This window comes from Dreissena polymorpha, chromosome 15 (genome assembly GCF_020536995.1).
Source record: "Dreissena polymorpha isolate Duluth1 chromosome 15, UMN_Dpol_1.0, whole genome shotgun sequence".
Lineage (NCBI taxonomy): Eukaryota > Metazoa > Mollusca > Bivalvia > Myida > Dreissenidae > Dreissena > Dreissena polymorpha.
The window spans coordinates 23,958,193-23,981,537 of record NC_068369.1 but is presented as its reverse complement, the minus strand read 5'-3'; the positions used below and the strand labels follow the sequence as shown (position 1 = coordinate 23,981,537).

General features: G+C 37.5%; 1 protein-coding gene across 1 annotated transcript in view; it reads right to left on the bottom strand.

The window, feature by feature from the left end:
- LOC127859618 (uncharacterized) overlaps positions 1-23,345 on the bottom strand; it is a 77,603-nt gene that overhangs the window by 21,179 nt on the left and 33,079 nt on the right. The window contains exons 2-13 of the mRNA XM_052397121.1: positions 11,695-11,808; positions 10,839-11,141; positions 10,352-10,547; positions 9,834-9,984; positions 8,864-8,988; positions 6,374-6,769; positions 5,532-5,777; positions 4,836-5,070; positions 4,255-4,424; positions 2,383-2,508; positions 1,806-1,927; positions 1,445-1,564 (exon numbers count right to left, since the gene is read on the bottom strand). Of these exons, the coding sequence (XP_052253081.1) occupies positions 1,445-1,564; positions 1,806-1,927; positions 2,383-2,508; positions 4,255-4,424; positions 4,836-5,070; positions 5,532-5,777; positions 6,374-6,769; positions 8,864-8,988; positions 9,834-9,984; positions 10,352-10,547; positions 10,839-11,141; positions 11,695-11,808 (2,304 nt within the window). The remainder of the gene's footprint in view (positions 1-1,444; positions 1,565-1,805; positions 1,928-2,382; positions 2,509-4,254; positions 4,425-4,835; positions 5,071-5,531; positions 5,778-6,373; positions 6,770-8,863; positions 8,989-9,833; positions 9,985-10,351; positions 10,548-10,838; positions 11,142-11,694; positions 11,809-23,345) is intronic.

Genomic DNA, 23,345 nt, shown 5'->3' with positions numbered 1-23,345 from the left:
GTTCGGACAATTGTGTTAGAAGATCAAGAAAACATGTTCACACGTGTTTCGTCGACATTTCTTTAAAAAAAGTCCAGTCATTTAGGCTTACAAAACAATGAAATCATTTTATCGTTGCCAGACAGTTAACTTAACCCATATATACCTAGTGGACTCTCCCATCCTTCTAAATTGGATCAATGTATTTCCAAAATTAGAGATGTCTGGTATATTTATTTCTATATTTATAATATTGCTTAAAAAAATTCCTTTAAGCAAACATTAAGCATCATGCGGCGTCTCATCTGGGTCTACGCTGTTTGCCAAGTCCTTTATTTCTAGACGCTAGGCATAAATGGGTTAAGTTAGTATGCCATATATTCTGTTTAACATCTATACCAATTACCTGCGCACTGCGTCGAGTCGGTCGCGTTATAAATGTAGCCTTCCGCACAAGAGCAAATGAAACCACCAATCGTGTTGGTACACTTCTGACTGCAAGTGTTCAGAGCTGGCCTCTGACATTCGTCAATGTCTGAAAGATGTTATCACCGATGGTTATGTCAACTGCATTTTTTTTATTCTATGACAAATATGTTTAACTTATCACTGTGTTTAAAATAACACAAAAAACAATATATAAGAATGTATAAAAATAATAATCACTGTAAATATCCAACTGCGTTTATGTTGCAAATGAACAAAACTCAGACCTGCCATACATACCAAAATAAATGTTGTGCATTAATAATCATTTAAAAAGAGCCACTTAAAATAGGTTAGTCATGAAACGTTCATTGTTAACATAAATCAACTCCTCTTTAATGAAGATGAGAGCTAACAATAATCGATAAAACACATTTCGGGTTACGAACGTACGATTTCCTAACCTTCGCATGTGCTATTTTCGAACCCTTCACGACACGTGCATGTGTAAGATCCGACCGTGTTCGTACACACTTTATTTGAGTGAACGCATTTATTTGGCGTGTCGCACTCGTTTATGTCGATGTCACAGTCGGTTCCCGACCAGCCAGTCTTACAGACGCATCCGTGTACAGGGTCGCAGCTATCGGAACCAGCCCCGCACTGACAAATTTTAGAGCACTGAGCGCCGTAGTTGGGGAATTGGCAAACTAGATATAACAGTTAATTCATATATTTATTTATTTATTTATTTATTTATTTATTTATTTATTTATTTATTTATTTATTTATTTATTTATTTATTTATTATTTATTTATTTATTTATTTATTTATTTATTTATTTATTTATTTATTACATATCGTTTGCGAATAAACGCTATCAAATTAAAACAAAGCTTCAACAGAAATGTATTTTTTTTTAAAGCTATGATAAGATTAATGTGTTTGTGTGTGATGTTGAACATGTGGTATCGAGTAAAATTAAAATAAGAACACTTATTTTAGCTAAGCAACTTCATTCAAAATTAGCTTATTTACCTTCACAAGTGGTTTTGTCAACTCCAAGTGTGTATCCATCGTAACAACTGCACTGGTAACTTCCATCACTGTTATTGCATTGTTGGGAACATGGTTTAATTGTATCGCACTCGTTAATATCTGCAATAAAACATTAGAGCTCTGTTAGATTAAGCTTTAGATACATGGATATCGATGCTGATAAAAAACGAGACCTATCAGCATATATTCCACGGCCAAATATCGACATCAAGATCAATTGCGAATGATATGACTGCAGTGAAATTAAATTTGATTTTCTGTTGATTACAATTGATTATTTATCAGTATTTGTAATGTTTGGCACTTTAAAAATAATGATGTCCACCTCATTCGTACCTACGCAACTTGTGTTGTTACCGTTCAGCTTGTAACCAGCTTTGCAGAAACACTTGGCTGTGTTGTTAGCATCCACACATCCGTCTGTACCGTTACATTTACCTATACAGACGCCGGGTGGCGTATCTGGAAAATGAACAGAAGTTATCGTCAGAGATATTGAAATTGTCAATTGACTAACTGAAGCTGCTTATAAAAACTTTTTAGTTGAATGTAAGAAATAATTGCACGCGCATTACGAAATGCTTTAAGAAAAAACACATGAACCAAAGTTTTTCGAATAAAACATATAGATGATAAAGCTGGTCAATATTTACTAAAAAAAATAAAATAAAATGCCACACAAAGTGTGCCCATTCTAATGGGGAAGGGGAAGAATAACCCCAGCTTTAGTCATGATTGAGTAAGGCATGTGTTGTCTTGTATTTACAGACTTTTGGACATTTGCCTTGAATGAAAAGAAAAATAGCGTACATAAATTCATCTCCTGGTTATGTAACAGGAGTTACATGTTTTTTGTTCATTACACACAACGTCGTAAGTTCCTAAACAGTCCCCTGCTCATAGTTTGCATGGCATACCTTGCTTGCATTGTTTTGATGTTGAATTGTACACGAATCCGGAGAAGCAGGAACATGTGACGCTGCCCTGGGTGTTGTTGCAGATATGTTCACAGCCGCTAGTCGACTCATCACACTCGTTGATATCTGCAACATTTATAAAGATTGGCCTTTGTTTCATTTTATTGATTATAATATATGTTTTTTTTAAACTAATGCATACGAAGAAAATATAGTTTACTTGACAATAAGACTTAGTGCTAGCTACAATTTTATATGTAAAAGACGTAGAATTCAAACGGACAGGTATGCATTCATGCTTAAAAAGTACGTTGTAATTGATAATCACATTGTTTTATTTGTTTTAACCTGAAAAGTATTCCTGACTATTGCTCGATGAATTAGTATAACATACACGATTTCAATATTCCACACGACAAACCTTTTGCACTGACTAAGATAAATACTAAATTTAAGTGAAGTATTCACAAGTCATTTACAATTGCCAGTAAATAATAAACAGTGAGGGATCTTCCTTTTATATGATTAGATATTGTCACTTTGGCAGCAAATGGAATAAAGCACAACTAGTTCCAAATGTAACAGGAAATTCACACACACTAATCTTTTAATGACCAATCCAATCAAGAATGTGAGAGAGGTTCAGTGTGGATGATAATTGCTGATGCATGAGTGAGTTAAATTACTAACAGTGCATGCTTTTAATGTGAGATTATTTCAGAGTTAACCATATGATTTTAATTTATTCCTAAACATTTTACCAATTGTTTATAAAACCTAGTAAGTGTTGGATGGAATGTTTCATTTGCCATAAAATATAATATTCTTTATAGATGCATAGGGTTTAGTCACTGGTTAGTCAGTTTATCTATCTCTATATCAATAAATTGTAATGAAATGCTTCCTTGTACACAAAACAATTACTATTTAATCGAGATAACCCACCTTTGTTATCAATACAGAAACCCTTTACAAAAACCATTATTTAAATTGAGAATATTAAATTATAAAAAAAAGAAATTTGTTATAGCCACAAAAGTTACAATCCACAACTGAATTTAAAATTATCAAACAAATTAAAATCATTTAATGAAATAAAATGCCAGATTAAGATTTTGCATGGTCCTATTTACTACCCTGAGTTAAGATTTTTTTTATCAGTTGATATTAATCTGACCATACCGTTGCACATGCTATTATTGGTTGAAGACAAACGGTATCCAGCATTGCAAACGCACGAGAAACTTCCAACTGTGTTGACGCAAGAATGTAGACCACAAGGCTGGTTATTACATTCGTTGATATCTACAATTTAATATTAATATGTATATCTATCTTCGAAGCTATCTACCATCCGTCCCGATGTTTTAAAGTGAGTTAAATTGCTATATATTTGTACTATTATAATCCTATCTATAACAAAATTAACTATAAAATCAAAATTTATTTTTTGTGTTTATGGCTAAATTATATTTAAGAAACGACTCATGATTAATTAGATATATAATGATATGACTTGGTAGGATATATAATACTTTAATTAGTTAACATAAATATTGTGTACACCAATTACGAACCAAACTAATGATGTTGTAAAAGACGTACCCTCGCACTTATAAGTTTTGTCTTCAAAGCCCGCGGGGCATGGAGTGCAAGTGTATGCCGGTAAGGTGGAATTAGCTTTGTGTGCCTCTGCGTTTGTGTCCGTGCAGTTGCGTTCAAATGAACAAGGGTTTGTTGTGCATGCGTCAAAGTCAGTTTGGCAATCATCCCCTACAACAACAAAATACATAGAATTGTTACATAATATCAAAGGTAAGCAAATTTAAACTAATTTTCTTATTTTGCGCATTTATGTAAACGACCTCTGACCTGTCCAGTACGGCTCGCATTGGCATGTTGCTAAGTTGTAGTTAGGGTTGCCCTGGGCCTCTCTCAAAACGCTCGTGTTGCACGTGCCGTGACCGCTACACAGAGAACACACCACGATGACAATGTCCAGAATGGGAGCGCTCACATTCTTGCTGTCAGTAACAGTGATACTACAACAGAAAAATCGCCTGGTTAACAAACATTTCATTGATAGTAGATATACCATTATTTATTTAACTGAAACAAATCCTTAATTATTTTAAGTTAACATTACATCCAACCATTCAGTAAAATATCTCATTAGCAATATTTGAATATACATAAATATTCACAAAATCATGCGTTAACAGTATACTCTTATTTCGAATATACGAACAACTTACGGTCTATTTTCACAGTGTTTACATGTTTACACATACTTAACCCAATAGCGAAACGCAACAAAATATAAATAATCAAAATAAGCAAGCCAATCAATTATACTAATAGAACTAATCAACCTGACGATGTAATGTTTTCCGATTAAAACGCATAATTCAGCGGACATCAATACTGTCCTTTGGCGACTTTTCAATACTAACCTGAGACTCTTAGCAGAAGTGTCGGTCACTTTCAACGTGATGTTTCTAGATTTGTCCTCTAGTTCTATGCCAAGCGTAGCACCGGAGTTGCCGAGTACGGAGTAATTCAACGTGCTTCCATCGTCTTCTCCTTTCACTGTTATTGACTTTGTTTCGTTTACGTTCAGTATCAAAATATTCTTGTTGTCGACCATCTGTGTTCCAGTTACCACAGTTATATTCGGAATTTGGTTGCCTGTAATGATTAAAATACACCTGTATCTTTTGCAACTGGCGAATATAAATAGCGCATAACATATTTCAGGTATATTTGCATTGTACGCAACATCAATGTTACCACTCGCGCTTTTTGTTGAATGTTTGACCCAAAAACTATAAATTCAAGATATAATGTATAAAGATGAGGTCAATTTCTTATGCTATATTTCATGAACAATTGTGCATCCTCACCCATATAGCTACTTGGCAAGATATAAATGTACACTTTTTTAAATGCTTTTTTTTGTATGTTCATCAAATGAAGCACACACAAAACTTAAAATAATCCTGCGCACGACTGAATTAGGAGATAAACAATATCCTTACCACATTTATTTAGAAATCAGCATGCTATTTTATTTTAGTATTATTGTAATTCAATATAACATTTAGTTAAATATCGCCAAATCATCATCTTCATTTTACAATTAAACGTACTTGCTGCCTCATTTGCCAGTACTGCAAGCTCTTCCGTCCTTTCGGTCTCCCTTGCAAGTTGCTCATTTCCGGTGAAGATAAAATCAAATACACACTGAAGGTTTGCATTGCACTTCTGTTCTGCTTCCGCTCGCAATGTAGCGTTTGCTTCCTCCAGGAATTTCGGAGTAAAGTTCTCCTGTATAAAATTGGCGTGGGTATAGCCGTCCGCATACTTGAAAATTGACTCTTGTGCGGTAGTCATCCCTGCAATTAAATAATTGCTTACAGTTTTGCATGATATTGCACAACAAAGCATTTTAAATAAAATACATGTTCTTTCAAGGCAAATAAATGAATTGAAGAAAAGAGGTTGAAAAATAATTTAAAAAAATTAGTATAGTATCATACTTAAAAATTTAGTTTTATGTTGAGTCAGTGAAGAAAGTTCTTTTTATTTATATCAGTGCATTGATTATATAAAACCGTTAAGATAAGAGTAATGCCATAATAAATATGCCTATAAACGACAGGCGATCAGGTAAAATCGAGCTTACATGTTTGGCCAAAGCTTTCGAAAAGTTGCCGTTCAGAAGGACTGGACAGGGAAGTCATCGCTCCTCGTGGTATGAAGTCATCTTTATCATTTTCATTGAAGTTACCCAGCAACCCAACGATGTTTTTGTTTTTCAAAGTATTTGGCATCGCAATAGCCATTTGAAGAAGCCCGTCTCTTTCTGTGACATTAAAAGTTACACCTACAATAGAATATTTTTTATGAATTTTACAAACCATATTTTAGAGATAAAAAGAAAATGCAAAATACGGCAACAGCAAATGATAAAAAAAAATCAAATACGAGCCTGAATCACTGAAGAAAGCCCAAATCGTTTTTTCAGACATGTTTCTTGACACGGTCAGTCCCGTGTCCGATTTGATAACCATAGTTTCATTTTTGTAGAAGTCATTCGTATAGTCCGCCCACGAGGTATTACTCGTGCCCACGAAAAGCTGTGTCTTGTCCCCAGCCTCATTTAGCTCCACTTGCATCCAGACCCTATCGCCCTGTATCGCAAAGCCGGAGAACACGGTAGCGTCAGAGAGATCGCCTGTGACTTTCTTTGCTCGCCGTGTTCGGCACTGGATCTCGAGGGCTAAACCTTGTTCAATTATTTTCATCATCACGTATTCGCCATGGCCGTTGAAGGTGTAGGTTGCGCCATCTAACGTGTTAAAGTGAGGATCACCAACTCCTCGGGCTTGAAAACGCAGCAAATGATACGGTGATAGAGAATAAAAGCATTGATTGGATGTTAGATCAAACGAACAATACAATTTTGTGTTCTGACATATTGAGTCAGCATTTATATAATAAATTGTTTAGTTACCCATTTACTCTTAAATAATTGTGCTAAATACTTAACAGGATTGTTATGTCGCCGAAACAGTATAAATAAGCAGCAATGATCTTTTAAAAGCATGCACATCATTAATATTTAATATAAATGTTTGCTCTGTTGAATCAATATAGTGACGCGTCCGATTAATTCAACTGTGTTAAAGGGGCCTTTTCACAGATTTTGGCATGTTTTGAAGTTCATCATTAAATGCTTTATATTAATAAAAGTAAACATTGGATACAAAAAGCTCTAGTACAAAATCAAGAATTAAATTTAATAAAGAAAAAGGTAACCCTCAGCAGGGCTCGAACCACTGACCCCTGGAGTAAAAATTCTACCACTTAGACCACTCGGCCATTCTTCCGAATGCAATGCCTCATGTGTTTTATACATTATATAAGCAATCCTCGTAGTTTCACAAAATTAAACGACAACAACAGAACTCTACAAATTATTAATTCATTTCGCGTTGCAACGCTTTATAATTTTCGGGTTTTTAAATCTTCAAAAGATGCATATAATGACTATTTTAGAGCATGGTAAATGCTTAGTATTACTGTTTCCTCACAAATAACTAAAACGAAAATTTGCGAATCTGAAACAACTTTTTTTAATTTTGTCAATTTACCCAAACGTGAAAAGGCCCCTTTAATAAACGGTTTACAAGGAATTTCAAAAGGTAAGGTTTTAGAACTGTGACACAATATGTTCATGTTCTGTTCTTTATTTACATATGTCCAATTGTATTTGTATTCTGCATTTAAACCAAATGTAACACAATTGTGCCAGCCTTTATCTTTGTTTTCCATCGTCTTTCATAAAACTTATCACAAATATAATTCTTATGATCATACGCATAAGCATGACTTGTTTTGGTTAATATTTATACATCTTAAATTCCTTATGCATGAATGATACTAAATGAGGTGTACAAACAATTAAGAAAATAAAAGCACAGGAATGTTGTTATCTCTAACAAGAACACCAGAAAATTGTAAACCTCTTGTCAGTAGCAATTTAAAACAATTTAACAATACCATCAGTTAGAAAATACAAACTTTGAGCTTATTTTTTCAAATGATATATTTTCACTCGAAATAAGAAATTATTTTAGTTTCGACGCACACATTTTAAGTTCCAGCTGCACTTGCAAAGGCACCCATATTTGCACAAATGTATATGCCATAACAATACTGCAGTTAAGAATGGTAAATGTTGAATAAACTTTTCGAACATATCGTCCTTATATATGACTATCATAAACTATTGACAAATCACTCTTTTTGCGCACCAAAGCATCGATATTCAGAATAACAAAGTTTCCATGTAAGTTCACTTGTTCCAACGTATGTTAAATGTATGAAAATAATGGATAAATCGATATAAACTCATAGTTCAACAAACAATATGATTACATATTACCTTTGAGAACAGAATTTCTCTGCTAAACATAGGAATGTAAAATACCTTTTCTATTATAACTTAAAAGACAGGGAACATTTTAAATTGGGTAATAACCTTTTTGTTATTTTTTTTAAGTCATTGACTTTATTTATTGACAGTACTTTAATACGTGAAATAGTCTAAAATATATATAAAGGCAAACAAAAAACGTTTTTCAAACAAACCCTTTGTCCGGCAACGGGACCTCAAGATGTAAATGCGTATTTGACATATATACACCAAAGAATCAATTGATTGTAAAAGATTTATGAGAACCGGTAAATATTTTTTCTTCTTACTATTATATACAATTATCGCAAGTTCGCGTACAAACCTTTCGTAGTGTCGTTACTTTACAAAACAAGGTGATTGGATACGAATGCCATTACCGGTTTACACATTTACATTAAATCATGCCTTTCCTAGATTTTTAATCAATTAAAACTACAAAGCGATCTTCTTAATTCACAATAGAATCGAATTTCAGAGTCCATTGATACTAGCACGTACCTTCCAGAGAGAACGGGAACCACGAATAACATTGCGAAACGAGAGGCCTGACTTCCCAGTACAGACCACAAAGATCTGTCCTCTCACAACACACATCCTTAAAGTGCAGGTCCTCCAACTGATGGCTGCGGGAAGATATCAACCGATTGAAAGAAGCAAACGTGCCAGCTTCTAACCCAAATCCGATGAAGGAACCGGTGAATGCATTATAGGCACATGACTGAAATGTATTTATTAGCTTGAACTCATATAAAGTAACTGGAATGAACGCTTGAAACAAATGGCGCAAGATTTTGTCAAATATTAACCACATGTTGGATGAGGTATCACGTCATAATTGGAACAATAAAACATCATCACGAGATCAAGTGAAACCTTTGTAGCAAGTATTTAAATACAATCTAAAGTTCGTCACTAATGCATAAGTCAAACATTATGACGGGATCGGGTGAAACTTTTTGTCTAAATAGCTGAACTTTATCTTGCAAATTTGATGCACACATACAACAAATTCGCACGAGAAATTCTGAAATCTTTTTACCAAATTTAATAATACAGTCTTGAAAATTCGTTATTGTCTTTTTTTGGCGCATAAAACTCTTTCTTATCGAAAAAATTATCTTAAAGCCCCAGGTATGATATAATATAAACATTTATAAATGTGCAGCAATTCTTGTCACCAAATGCGTGAAACAGGCTGGCGTCGGTTGGTCTTTGACATATACGGCTGGTCATTAATTCTGACACTTTATCCCTTATAAAATTGTACTTTCGTTTAAGAAGAAACAAAACACATTTAGTTTAATCAAACTGCTGGTGTGATTGAAATGTTAGCAATTGTTAAGATGTTTGATAATAAATTTCTAAGAGTCTCTCCTTATACGTTCGTATACATTTCAATATAAACGTATTTGATGTTTGACAGTATAACAGTATGAAAAAAACATATTTTGTAGACCATAAAAAGTACCTTTCCATATGGCCATAACCTTCGTGCGGGTTCCATATGTACGTGGATGACGTTAGTCGAGTGCCAAGTGGCGTCCCACAAACTGAAGCTCCGGTCCCATCGCAACCAATCATAAAAGCAAGGACAAACAGGCATTCGGAATTCCATGTTCCTATGAATGGATGCCTTGGATCTCTCTTTCTTGTACCAGATGTTGCATTTAAGTTGATCGTTAGCGAAAAGATTTGTATTTCCTGTATGATCAAAACTTACGGCACCTCTGTAAAGTCCTGAAATATATCTCAATGCCATATATTTTCAAATACTTGAACGCATCGGATATCATGAGCATGCTCATGTTTGTCAACTTTTGATTATAATCATCACCATCCTCGCAATATTTACAATCGCCTGAATCATCATAATCAAAAAATAATTCCAGTATCATTATCTACATGGCCATTAATAAAACCAAACGACATAATATTGTTTAAAGGACGAATTTTAAAATATACATATGTATAAGCTTTGTAACATACTGTTAAGTTTTAGATTTTTATCAGCTCGTCGTAAGAAACTGCCGTCTTCTGTGTTGTCAAGGCCCTCATAGTTACCGTCAGCGATGTAACCAATAAATGGTGAGTCAAACGAATCAAGCATTCCGCCGTCATAGTACCAGTTGAACGAGTACGAATGTGTCCCGTTGCTTGTAAATATGACTTGGAACGTAACAATCTGAAACATTGAATGACAAGAACAATTTAACATATGCAATTTTCACCCTAAATGCATGAACACGAAAATGGTGATCGTGACGTATTAACAACATCCTCTATTTACAAAGTGAACTACTATGCTTACTGCAGTTAATTTTGAAATGTGTTAATGTGTGTTTGAAAGTGTGTGTTTTTTTAATGCATTTCATTTTGATCATGTGTTTGTCATGAAATGGTTATTTGTTTAATATAATAGATGATACTTCTTAAACGCAAAGGAAGTACAAAATGAACTTCAGAATCCTCTTACATCATTTCCTCCAAATCTTTTTGCCGCATTCCACGTGGCCTTCAGCACATAGATGGGCTCGAAATTTGCCTCGCCATAGCTTTCGTTAACAAATCCCTTCACCTTAACGTTCACGTTAGCATTACTAACAGTTGAGAAGTCATACGACTGGTAAAACAACTGATTATGTGTCACTATTAGATCTGCAAAATAAGGCGCGATGCAAACGGCGCCCTTGAAGTCTGCGCTGTAACCTCGACTATTTCTTGGTGGGACATAACCCGAAAACGGTTGCTTGAAGCAAATAAGGCCATTCGGGCAAATCTAAAATAAAATAAATGTAATTTGGGGGAGGGTGTTATTCAGTAAATTATTCATAAGTTCGAATGTATGTTATTTATACTTTTTTTTTACAATTTCATGTTTGTCATTTAATCATCTAAAATGGGGTTTTGATAGAATTTAACTCCTAATTAAGACAATGAAAAAAACTGACAAGTTGTTTAACGTGGGTAATTGTGAATTGTGTTGTTTTAGGAACGTATATTGTTTGTCTTATTGTTAAATCCTTTTTTCAATAACACATGCGATAAAAGGTGCGCGGGACCATTTAGAGATTGTGAAATAAGTATCTAGCAGCGCAATAGTACTTCGCAAAATATTTAAGATAATAATGATATAAATAAATAACAAAGTTGTTACCATTCAATTATTAATAAATTAACATACCTAGTTTGTAACGTATCCTAAAATATCTGGAAGAATTCAATAATAATTGGTATGACAGAATGCGGTGATGCCGAGTCTCTTAATCTTGATATTAACGTTTGTGCATATGATAGATAATCAAAGTGCTGAACAACAAAGAGTCTCTTACGTAAATTCGTCTGTACCCGAGACCGCGGAATGGTACCCGATATCCCAGATTGATCTCCACTATACACGTATCGTCAGCGGCGGGGTGGGCCTGGTCCCCAGTTGATAATCCATACTCCAAAAAGACAGCTGTATATGAGGTAAATATCAAATCATCATACGAGTACCAAACACAAGCATTCATGTAGGATGTAATCAGTGAAAAACGAACATAAATATAAACACGAGAGTAAGAAGCTATTGTGATATAGTAGAGATAAACAAAAAAAATAATGGCTAGGAAAATAAAAATGATTTAAATGAAACTTGAACATAATGGTGCATACCACGTGCTTGAGTCTCCGGTGTTGCAGTCGTCGTAGGTGCAAGTGTTGTACTTGCAATAGGTATTTGACTAGTTGATGAAGTAGAAATAAGTGTAGTGGGTTCCAAAGATGTTGGTAAAGTTGATGCAGTAGATATTAGGGTAGTGGATGCAGTAGAGGTTGGTGTTGGGGATGAAGCAGATATAAGTGTTATGGAATCAGTAGATGTTGGTGTAATGGATGACGTAAATATAAATGTAGTGGTGTCAGTAGATGTGGGTGTAATGCTGTCAGTAGATGTAACCGTTATTGTGTCAGAAGATGTGACTGTAATGGAATCAGAAGATGTGACTGTAATGGTATCAGAAGATGTGGCCGTAATTGTGTCAGAAGATGTGACTGTAATGGTATCAGAAGACGTCGCCGTAATTGTGTCAGAAGATGTGAGTGTAATGGTATCAGAAGATGTTGGTGTAATTCTGTCAGAATATGTGGCCGTAATTGTGTTAGAAGATGTGAATGTAATTGAATCAGAAGATGTCGCCGTAATTGTGTCAGAAGATGTGACTGTAATGGTATCAGAAGATGTCGCCGTAATTGTGTCAGAAGATGTGACTGTAATGGTATCAGAAGATGTGCGTGTAATGCTGTCAGAAGATGTGGCCGTAATTGTGTCGGAAGATGTGCCTGTAATTGTATCAGAAGAGGTGAGCGTTATTGTGTCAGAAGATGTTATTGTAATGTTATCAGAAGATGTGGCCGTAATTGTGTCAGAAGATGTGACTGTAATGGTATCAGAAGATGTGGGTGTAATGATGTCCGAAGATGTTGCCGTAATTGTGTCAGAAGTTGTTACTGTAATTGTATCAGAAGATGTGGCCGTAATTGTGTCAGATGATGTGACTGTAATTGTATCAGATGAGGTAGCCGTAATTGTGTCAGAAGATGTGACTGTAATGGTATCAGAAAATGTCGGCGTAATTGTGTCAGAAGATGTGACTTTAATGGTATCAGAAGATGTGGGTGTAATGCTGACAGAAGATGTGGCCGTAATTGTGTCAGAATATGTGATTGTAATGGTATCAGAAGATGAGGCCGTAATTGTGTCAGAAGATGTGACTGTAATGGTATCAGAAGATGTGGGTGTAATGCTGTCAGAAGAAGTGGCCGTAATTGTGTCAGAAGATGTGACTGTAATGGTATCAGAAGATGTCGCCGTAATTGTGTCAGATGATGTGACTGTAATGGTATCAGAAGATGTGGGTGTAATGCTGTCAGAAGATGTGGCCGTAATTGTGTCAGAAGATGTTACTGTTATGGTATCAGAAGATGTGGCCGTAATTGTGTCAGATGATGTGACTGTAAATGTATCAGAAGAGGTGGCCGTAATTGTGTCAAAAGATGTGACTGTAATGGTTTCAGAAGATGTCGCCGTAATTGTGTCAGAAGATTTGACTGTAGTGGTATCAGAAGATGTGGGTGTAATTCTGTCAGAAGATGTGACCGTAATTGTGTCAGAAGAAGTGACTGTAATGGTGTCAGAAGATGTCGCCGTAATTGTGTCAATAGATGTGACTGTAATGGTATCAGAAGATGTGGGTGTATGGCTGTCAGAAGATGTGGCCGTAATTGTGTCAGAAGATGTTACTGTAATTGTATCAGAAGATGTGGCCGTAATTGTGTCAGAAGTTGTGACTGTAATGGTATCAGAAGATGTCGCCGTAAATGTGTCAGAAGATGTGACTGTAATGGTATCAGAAGATGTGGGTGTAATGCTGTCAGAAGATGTGGCCGTAATTGTGTCAGAAGATGTGACTGTAATGGCATCAGAAGATGTGGGTGTAATGCTGTCAGAAGTTGTGGCCGTAATTGTGTTAGAAGGTGTGACTGTAATAGTATCAGAAGATGTCGCCGTAATTGTGTCAGAAGATGTGACTGTAATGGTATCAGAAGATGTGGGTGTAATGCTGTCAGAAGATGTGGCCGTAATTGTGTCAGAAAAAGTGACTGTAATGGTATCAGAAGATGTCGCCGTAATTGTGTCAGAAGATGTGACTGTAATGGTATCAGTAGATGTGGGTGTAATGCTGTTAGAAGATGTGGCCGTTATAGTGTCAGAAGATGTTACTGTAATTGTATCCGAAGATGTGGCCGTAATTGTGTCAGAAGATGTTACTGTAATGGTATCAGAAGATGTGGGTGTAATGCTTTCAGAAGATGTGGCCGTAATTGTGTCAGAAGGTGTGACAGTAATGGTATCAGAAGATGTCGCCGTAATTGTGTCAGAAGATGTGACTGTAATTGTATCAGAAGATGTGGGTGTAATGCTGTCAGAAGATGTGGCCGTAATTGTGTCAGAAGATGTGACTGTAATGGTATCAGAAGATGTGGTTGTAATGCTGTCAGAAGATGTGGCCGTAATTGTGTCAAAAGATGTGACTGTAATGGTATCAGAAGATGTCGCCGTAATTGTGTCAGAAGATGTGACTGTAATGGTATCAGAAGATGTGGGTGTTATGCTGTCAGAAGATGTGGCCGTTATTGTGTCAGAAGATGTTACTGTAATTGTATCAGAAGATGTGGCCGTAATTGTGTCAGATGATGTGACTGTAATTGTATCAGAAGATGTGGCCGTAATTGTGTCAGAAGATGTGACTGTAATGGTATCAGAAGATGCCGCCGTAATTGTGTCAGAAGATGGGACTGTAATGGTATCAGTAGAAGTGGGTGTAATGCTGTCAGAAGATGTGGCCGTTATTGTATCAGAAGATGTGACTGTAATGGTATCAGAAGATGTGGCCGTAATTGTGTCAGATGATGTGACTGTAATAGTATCAGAAGATGTGGGTGTAATGATGTCCGAAGATGTTGCCGTAATTGTGTCAGAAGTTGTAACTGTAATTGTATCAGAAGATGTGGCCGTAATTGTGTCAGATGATGTGACTGTAATTGTATCAGATGAGGTAGCCGTAATTGTGTCAGAAGATGTGACTGTAATGGTATCAGAAAATGTCGGCGTAATTGTGTCAGAAGATGTGACTTTAATGGTATCAGAAGATGTGGGTGTAATGCTGACAGAAGATGTGGCCGTAATTGTGTCAGAAGATGTGATTGTAATGGTATCAGAAGATGTGGCCGTAATTGTGTCAGAAGATGTGACTGTAATGGTATCAGAAGATGTGGGTGTAATGCTGTCAGAAGAAGTGGCCGTAATTGTGTCAGAAGATGTGACTGTAATGGTATCAGAAGATGTCGTCGTAATTGTGTCAGATGATGTGACTGTAATGGTATCAGAAGATGTGGGTGTAATGCTGTCAGAAGATGTGGCCGTAATTGTGTCAGAAGATATTACTGTTATGGTATCAGAAGATGTGGCCGTAATTGTGTCAGATGATGTGACTGTAAATGTATCAGAAGAGGTGGCCGTAATTGTGTCAAAAGATGTGACTGTAATGGTTTCAGAAGATGTCGCCGTTATTGTGTCAGAAGATGTTACTGTAATTGTATCAGAAGATGTGGCCGTAATTGTGTCAGATGATGTGACTGTAATTGTATTAGAAGATGTGGCCGTAATTGTGTCAGAAGATGTGACTGTAATGGTATCAGAAGATGCCGCCGTAATTGTGTCAGAAGATGGGACTGTAATGGTATCAGTAGAAGTGGGTGTAATGCTGTCAGAAGATGTGGCCGTTATTGTATCAGAAGATGTGACTGCAATGGTATCAGAAGATGTGGGTGTAATGCTGTAAGAAGATGTGGCCGTAATTGTGTCAGAAGATGTTACTGTAATTGTATCAGAAGATGTGGCCGTAATTTTGTCAGATGATGTGACTGTTATTGTATCAGAAGATGTGGCCGTAATTGTGTCAAATGATGTGACTGTAATTGTATCAGAAGAGGAGGCCTTAATTGTGTCAGAAAATTTGACTGTAATGGTATCAGAAGATGTCGCCGTAATTGTTTCAGAAGATGTGAATGTAATGGTATCAGAAGATGTGGATGTAATGCTGTCAGAAGATGTGGCCGTAATTGTGTTAAAAGATGTGACTGTAATGGTATCAGAAGATGTCGCCGTAATTGTGTCAGAAGATGTGACTGTAATGGTATCAGAAGATGTGGGTGTTATGCTGTCAGAAGATGTGGCCGTTATTGTGTCAGAAGGTGTGACTGTTATGGTATCAGAAGATGTCGTCGTAATTGTGTCAGATGATATGACTGTAATTGTATCAGAAGAGGTGGCCGTAATGCTGTCAGAAGATGTGGCCGTAATTGTGTCAGAAGATGTGACTGTAATGGTATCAGAAGATGTGGCCGTAATTGTGTCAGAAGATGTGACTGTAATGGTATCAGAATTGGAGGCCGTAATTGTGTCAGAAGATGTGACTGTAATGGTATCAGAAGGGGAGGCCGTAATTGTGTTAGAAGATGTGACTGTAATGGTATCAGAAGATGTCGCCGTAATTGTTTCAGAAGATTTGAATGTAATGGTATCAGAAGATGTGGGTGTAATGCTGTCAGAAGATGTGGCTGTTATTGTGTCAGAAGATGTGACTGTAATGGTATCAGAAGATGTGGGTGTAATGCTGTCAGAAGATGTGGCCGTAATTGTGTCAGAAGATGTTACTGTAATTGTATCAGAAGATGTGGCCGTAATTGTGTCAGATGATGTGACTGTAATTGTATCAGAAGAGGAGGCCGTAAATGTGTCAGAAGATGTGACTGTAATGGTATCAGAAGATGTCGCCGTTATTGTTTCAGAAGATGTGAATGTAATGGTATCAGAAGATGTGGGTGTAATGCTGTCATAAGATGTGGCCGTAATTGTGTCAGAAGATGTGACTGTAATGGTATCAGAAGATGTGGGTGTAATGCTGTCAGAAGATGTGGCCGTAATTGTGTCAGAAGATGTGACTGTAATGGTATCAGAAGATGTCGCCGTAATTGTGTCAGAAGATGTGACTGTAATGGTATCAGAAGATGTGGGTGTAATGCTGTCAGAAGATGTGACCGTAATTTTGTCAGAAGATGTTACTGTAATTGTATCAGAAGATGTGGCCGTAATTGTTTCAGATAATGTGACTGTAATTGTATCAGAAGAGGTGGCCGTAATTGTGTCAGAAGATGTGACTGTAATGGTATCAGAAGATGTGGGTGTAATGCTGTCAGAAGATGAGGCCGTAATTGTGTCAGAAGGTGTGACTGTAATGGTATCAGAAGATATCGCCGTAATTGTGTCAGAAGATGTGACTGTAATGGTATCAGAAGAGGAGGCCGTAATTGTGTCAGAAGATGTGACTGTAATGGTATCAGAAGAGGAGGCCGTAATTGTGTCAGAAGATGTGACTGTAATGGTATCAGAAGATGTCGCCGTAATTGTTTCAGAAGATGTGAATGTATTGGTATCAGAAGATGTGGGTGTAATGCTATCAGAAGATGTGGCTGTAATTGTGTCAGAAGATGTGACTGTATTGGTATCAGAAGATGTGGGTGTAATGCTGTCAGAAGATGTGGCCGTAATTGTGTCAGAAGTTGTTACTGTAATTGTATCAGAAGATGTGGCCGTAATTGTGTCAGATGATGTGACTGTAATTGTATCAGAAGAAGAGGCCGTAAATGTGTCAGAAGATGTGACTGTAATGGTATCAGAAGATGTCGCCGTTATTGTTTCAGAAGATGTGAATGTAATGGTATCAGAAGATGTGGGTGTAATGCTGTCAGAAGATGTGGCCGTAATTGTGTCAGACGATGTGACTGTAATGGTATCAGAAGATGTGGGTGTAATGCTGTCAGAAGATGTGGCCGTAATTTTGTCAGAAGATGTTACTGTAATTGTATCAGAAGATGTGGCCGTAATTGTTTCAGATAATGTGACTGTAATTGTATCAGAAGAGGTGGCCGTAATTGTGTCAGAAGATGTGACTGTAATGGTATCAGAAGATGTGGGTGTAATGCTGTCAGAAGATGAGGCCGTAATTGTGTCAGAAGGTGTGACTGTAATGGTATCAGAAGATATCGCCGTAATTGTGTCAAAAGATGTGACTGTAATGGTATCAGAAGAGGAGGCCGTAATTGTGTCAGAAGATGTGACTGTAATGGTATCAGAAGATGTCGCCGTAATTGTGTCAGAAGATGTGACTGTAATTGTATCAGAAGATGTGGGTGTAATGCTGTCAGTAGATGTGGCCGTAATTGTGTCCGAAGATGTGACTGTAATGCTATCAGAAGATGTGGTTGTAATGCTGTCAGAAGATGTGGCCGTAATTGTGTCAAAAGATGTGACTGTAATGGTATCAGAAGATGTCGCCGTAATTGTGTCAGAAGATGTGACTGTAATGGTATCAGAAGATGTGGGTGTAATGCTGTCAGAAGATGTGGCCGTTATTGTGTCAGAATATGTTACTGTAATTGTATCAGAAGATGTGGCCGTAATTGTGTCAGATGATGTGACTGTAATTGTATCAGAAGATGTGGCCGTAATTGTGTCAGAAGATGTGACTGTAATGGTATCAGAAGATGCCGCCATAATTGTGTCAGAAGATGTGACTGTAATGGTATCAGAAGAAGTGGGTGTAATGCTGTCAGAAGATGTGGCCGTAATTGTGTCAGAAGATGTGCCTGTAATGGTATCAGAAGATGTGGGTGTAATGCTGTCAGAAGATGTGGCCGTAATTGTGTCAGAAGATGTTACTGTAATTGTATCAGAAGATGTGACCGTAATTGTGTCAGATGATGTGACTGTAATTGTATCAGAAGATGTGGCCGTAATTGTGTCAGATGATGTGACTGTAATGGTATCAGAAGAGGAGGCCGTAATTGTGTCAGAATATGTGAATGTAATGGTATCAGAAGATGTGGGTGTAATGCTGTCAGAAGATTTGGCCGTAATTGTGTCAGAAGATGTGACTGTAATGGTATCAGAAGATGTGGGTGTAATGCTGTCAGAAGATGTGGCCGTAATTGTGTCAGAAGATGTGACTGTAATGGTAGCAGAAGATGTCGCCGTAATTGTGTCAGAAGATGTGACTGTAAAGGTATCAGAAGATGTGGGTGTAATGCTGTCAGAAGATGTGGCCGTAATTGTTTCAGAAGATGTGAATGTAATTGTATCAGAAGATGTGGGTGTAATGCTGTCAGAAGATGTTGCCGTAATTGTGTCAGAAGATGTGACTGTAATTGTATCAGAAGATGTGGGTGTAATGCTGTCAGAAGATGTGGCCGTAATTGTGTCAGAAGATGTGACTGTAATGGTATCAGAAGATGTGGGTGTAATGCTGTCAGAAGATGTGGCCGTAATTGTGTCAGAAGATGTGACTGTAATGGTATCAGAAGATGTCGCCGTAATTGTGTCAGAAGAAGTGACTGTAAAGGTATCAGAAGATGTGACTTTAATGGTATCAGAAGATATGGGTGTAATGCTGTGAGAAGATGAGGCCGTTATTGTGTCAGAAGGTGTGACTGTAATGGTATCAGAAGATATCGCCGTAATTGTGTCAGAAGATGTGACTGTAATGGTATCAGAAGAGGAGGCCGTAATTGTGTCAGAAGATGTGACTGTAATGGTATCAGAAGATATGGGTGTAATGCTGTCAGAAGATTTGGCCGTAATTGTGTCAGAAGATGTGACTGTAATGGTATCAGAAGATGTGGCCGTAATTGTGTCAGAAGGTGTGACTGTAATGGTATCAGAAGATGTGGCCGTAATTGTGTCAGAAGGTGTGACTGTAATGGTATCAGAAGATGTCGCCGAAATTGTGTCAAAAGATGTGACTGTAATTGTATCAGAAGATGTGGGTGTAATGCTGTCAGTAGATGTGGCCGTAATTGTGTCAGAAGATGTGACTGTAATGGTATCAGAAGAAGTGGTTGTAATGCTGTCAGAAGATGTGGCCGTAATTGTGTCAAAAGATGTGACTGTAATGGTATCAGAAGATGTCGCCGTAATTGTGTCAGAAGATGTGACTGTAATGGTATCAGAAGATGTGGGTGTTATGCTGTCAGAAGATGTGGCCGTTAATGTGTCAGAATATGTTACTGTAATTGTATCAGAAGATGTGGCCGCAATTTTGTCAGATGATGTGACTGTAATTGTATCAGAGGATGTGGCCGTAATTGTGTCAGAAGATGTGACTGTAATGGTATCAGAAGATGCCGCCGTACTTGTGTCAGAAGATGTGAGCGTAATGGTATCAGAAGAAGTGGGTGTAATGCTGTCAGAAGATGTGGCCGTAATTGTGTCAGAAGATGTGACTGTAATGGTATCAGAAGATGTGGGTGTAATGCTGTCAGAAGATGTGGCCGTAATTGTGTCAGAAGATGTGACTGTAATTGTATCAGAAGATGTGGCCGTAATTGTGTCAGATGATGTGACTGTAATTGTATCAGAAGATGTGGCCGTAATTGTGTCAGATGATGTGACTGTAATTGCATCAGAAGAGGAGGCCGTAATTGTGTCAGAAGATGTGACTGTAATGGTATCAGAAGATGTCGCCGTAATTGTTTCAGAAGATGTGAATGTAATGGTATCAGAAGATGTGGGTGTAATGCTGTCAGAAGATGTGGCCGTAATTGTGTCAGAAGATGTGACTGCAATGGCATCAGAAGATGTCGCCGTAATTGTTTCAGAAGATGTGAATGTAATGGTATCAGAAGATGTGGGTCTAATGCTGTCAGAAGATGTGGCCGTAATTGTGTCAGAAGATGTGACTGTAATGGTAGCAGAAGATGTCGCCCTAATATTGTCAGAAGATGTGACTGTAAAGGTATCAGAAGATGTGGGTGTAATGCTGTCAGAAGATGTGGCCGTAATTGTTTCAGAAGATGTGAATGTAATTGTATCAGAAGATGTGGGTGTAATGCTGTCAGAAGATGTGTCCGTAATTGTGTCAGAAGATGTGACTGTAATGGTATCAGAAGATGTCGCCGTAATTGTGTCAGAAGATATGACTGTAAAGGTATCAGAAGATGTGACTGTAATGGTATCAGAAGATGTCGCCATAATTGTTTCAGAAGATGTGAATATAATGGTATCAGAAGATGTGGGTGTAATGCTGTCAGAAGATGTGGTCGTAATTGTGTTAGAAGATGTGACTGTAATGGTATCAGAAGATATGGGTGTAATGCTGTCAGAAGATGTGGCCGTAATTGTGTCAGAAGATGTGACTGTTATGGTATCAGAAGATGTCGCCGTAATTGTGTTAGAAGATGTGACTGTAAAGGTATCAGAAGATGTGGGTGTAATGCTGTCAGAAGATGTGGCCGTTATTGTGTCAGAAGGTGTGCCTGTAATGGTATCAGAAGATGTCGCCGTAATTTTGTCAGATGATATGACTGTAATTGTATCAGAAGAGGTGGCCGTAATTGTGGCAGAAGATGTGACTGTAATGGTATTAGAAGATGTCGCCGTAATTGTGTCATAAGATGTGACTGTAATGGTATCAGAAGAAGTGGGTGTAATGCTGTCAGAAGATGTGGCCGTTATTGTGTCAGAAGATGTGACTGTAATGGTATCAGAAAATGTTGCCGTGAATATGTCAGAAGATGTGACTGTAATGGTATCAGAAGAGGAGGCCGTAATTGTGTCAGAAGATGTGACTGTAATGGTATCAGAAGATGTCGCCGTAATTGTTTCAGAAGATGTGAATGTATTGGTATCAGAAGATGTGGGTGTAATGCTGTCAGAAGATGTGGCCGTAATTGTGTCAGAAGATGTGACTGTAATGGTATCAGAAGATGTCGCCGTAATTGTTTCAGAAGATGTGAATGTATTGGTATCAGAAGATGTGGGTGTAATGCTGTCAGAAGATGTGGCCGTAATTGTGTCAGAAGATGTGACTGTAATGGTATCAGAAGATGTGGGTGTAATGCTGTCAGAAGATGTGGCCGTAATTGTGTCAGAAGATGTGACTGTAATGGTATCAGAAGATGTCGCCGTAATTGTGTCAGAAGATGTGACTGTAATGGTATCAGTAGATGTGGGTGTAATGCTGTTAGAAGATGTGGCCGTTATTGTGTCAGAAGATGTTACTGTAATTGTATCAGAAGATGTGGCCGTAATTGTGTCAGATGATGTGACTGTAATTGTATCAGAAGATTTGGCCGTAATTGTGTCAGAAGATGTGACTGTAATGGTATCAGAAGATGCCGCCGTAAATGTGTTAGAAGATGTGACTGTAATGGAATCAGAAGATATGGGTGTAATGCTGTCAGAAGATGTGGCCGTAATTGTGTCAGAAGATGTGACTGTAATGGTATCAGAAGATGTCGCCGTAATTGTGTTAGAAGATGTGACTGTAAAGGTATCAGAAGATGTGGGTGTAATGCTGTCAGAAGATGTGGCGGTTATTGTGTCAGAAGGTGTGCCTGTAATGGTATCAGAAGATGTCGCCGTAATTTTGTCAGATGATATGACTGTAATTGTATCAGAAGAGGTGGCCGTAATTGTGTCAGAAGATGTGACTGTAATGGTATCAGAAGATGTCGCCGTAATTGTGTCATAAGATGTGACTGTAATGGTATCAGAAGAAGTGGGTGTAATGCTGTCAGAAGATGTGGCCTTTATTGTGTCAGAAGATGTGACTGTAATGGTATCAGAAAATGTTGCCGTGAATATGTCAGAAGATGTGACTGTAATGGTATCAGAAGAGGAGGCCGTAATTGTGTCAGAAGATGTGACTGTAATGGTATCAGAAGATGTCGCCGTAATTGTTTCAGAAGATGTGAATGTATTGGTATCAGAAGATGTGGGTGTAATGCTGTCAGAAGATGTGGCCGTAATTGTGTCAGAAGATGTGACTGTAATGGTATCAGAAGATGTCGCCGTAATTGTTTCAGAAGATGTGAATGTATTGGTATCAGAAGATGTGGGTGTAATGCTGTCAGAAGATGTGGCCGTAATTGTGTCAGAAGATGTGACTGTAATGGTATCAGAAGATGTGGGTGTAATGCTGTCAGAAGATGTGGCCGTAATTGTGTCAGAAGATGTGACTGTAATGGTATCAGAAGATGTCGCCGTAATTGTGTCAGAAGATGTGACTGTAATGGTATCAGTAGATGTGGGTGTAATGCTGTTAGAAGATGTGGCCGTTATTGTGTCAGAAGATGTTACTGTAATTGTATCAGAAGATGTGGCCGTAATTGTGTCAGATGATGTGACTGTAATTGTATCAGAAGATGTGGCCGTAATTGTGTCAGAAGATGTGACTGTAATGGTATCAGAAGATGCCGCCGTAAATGTGTCAGAAGATGTGACTGTAATGGAATCAGAAGATGTGGGTGTAATGCTGTCAGAAGATGTGGCCGTAATTGTGTCAGAAGATGTGACTGTAATGGTATCAGAAGATGTGGGTGT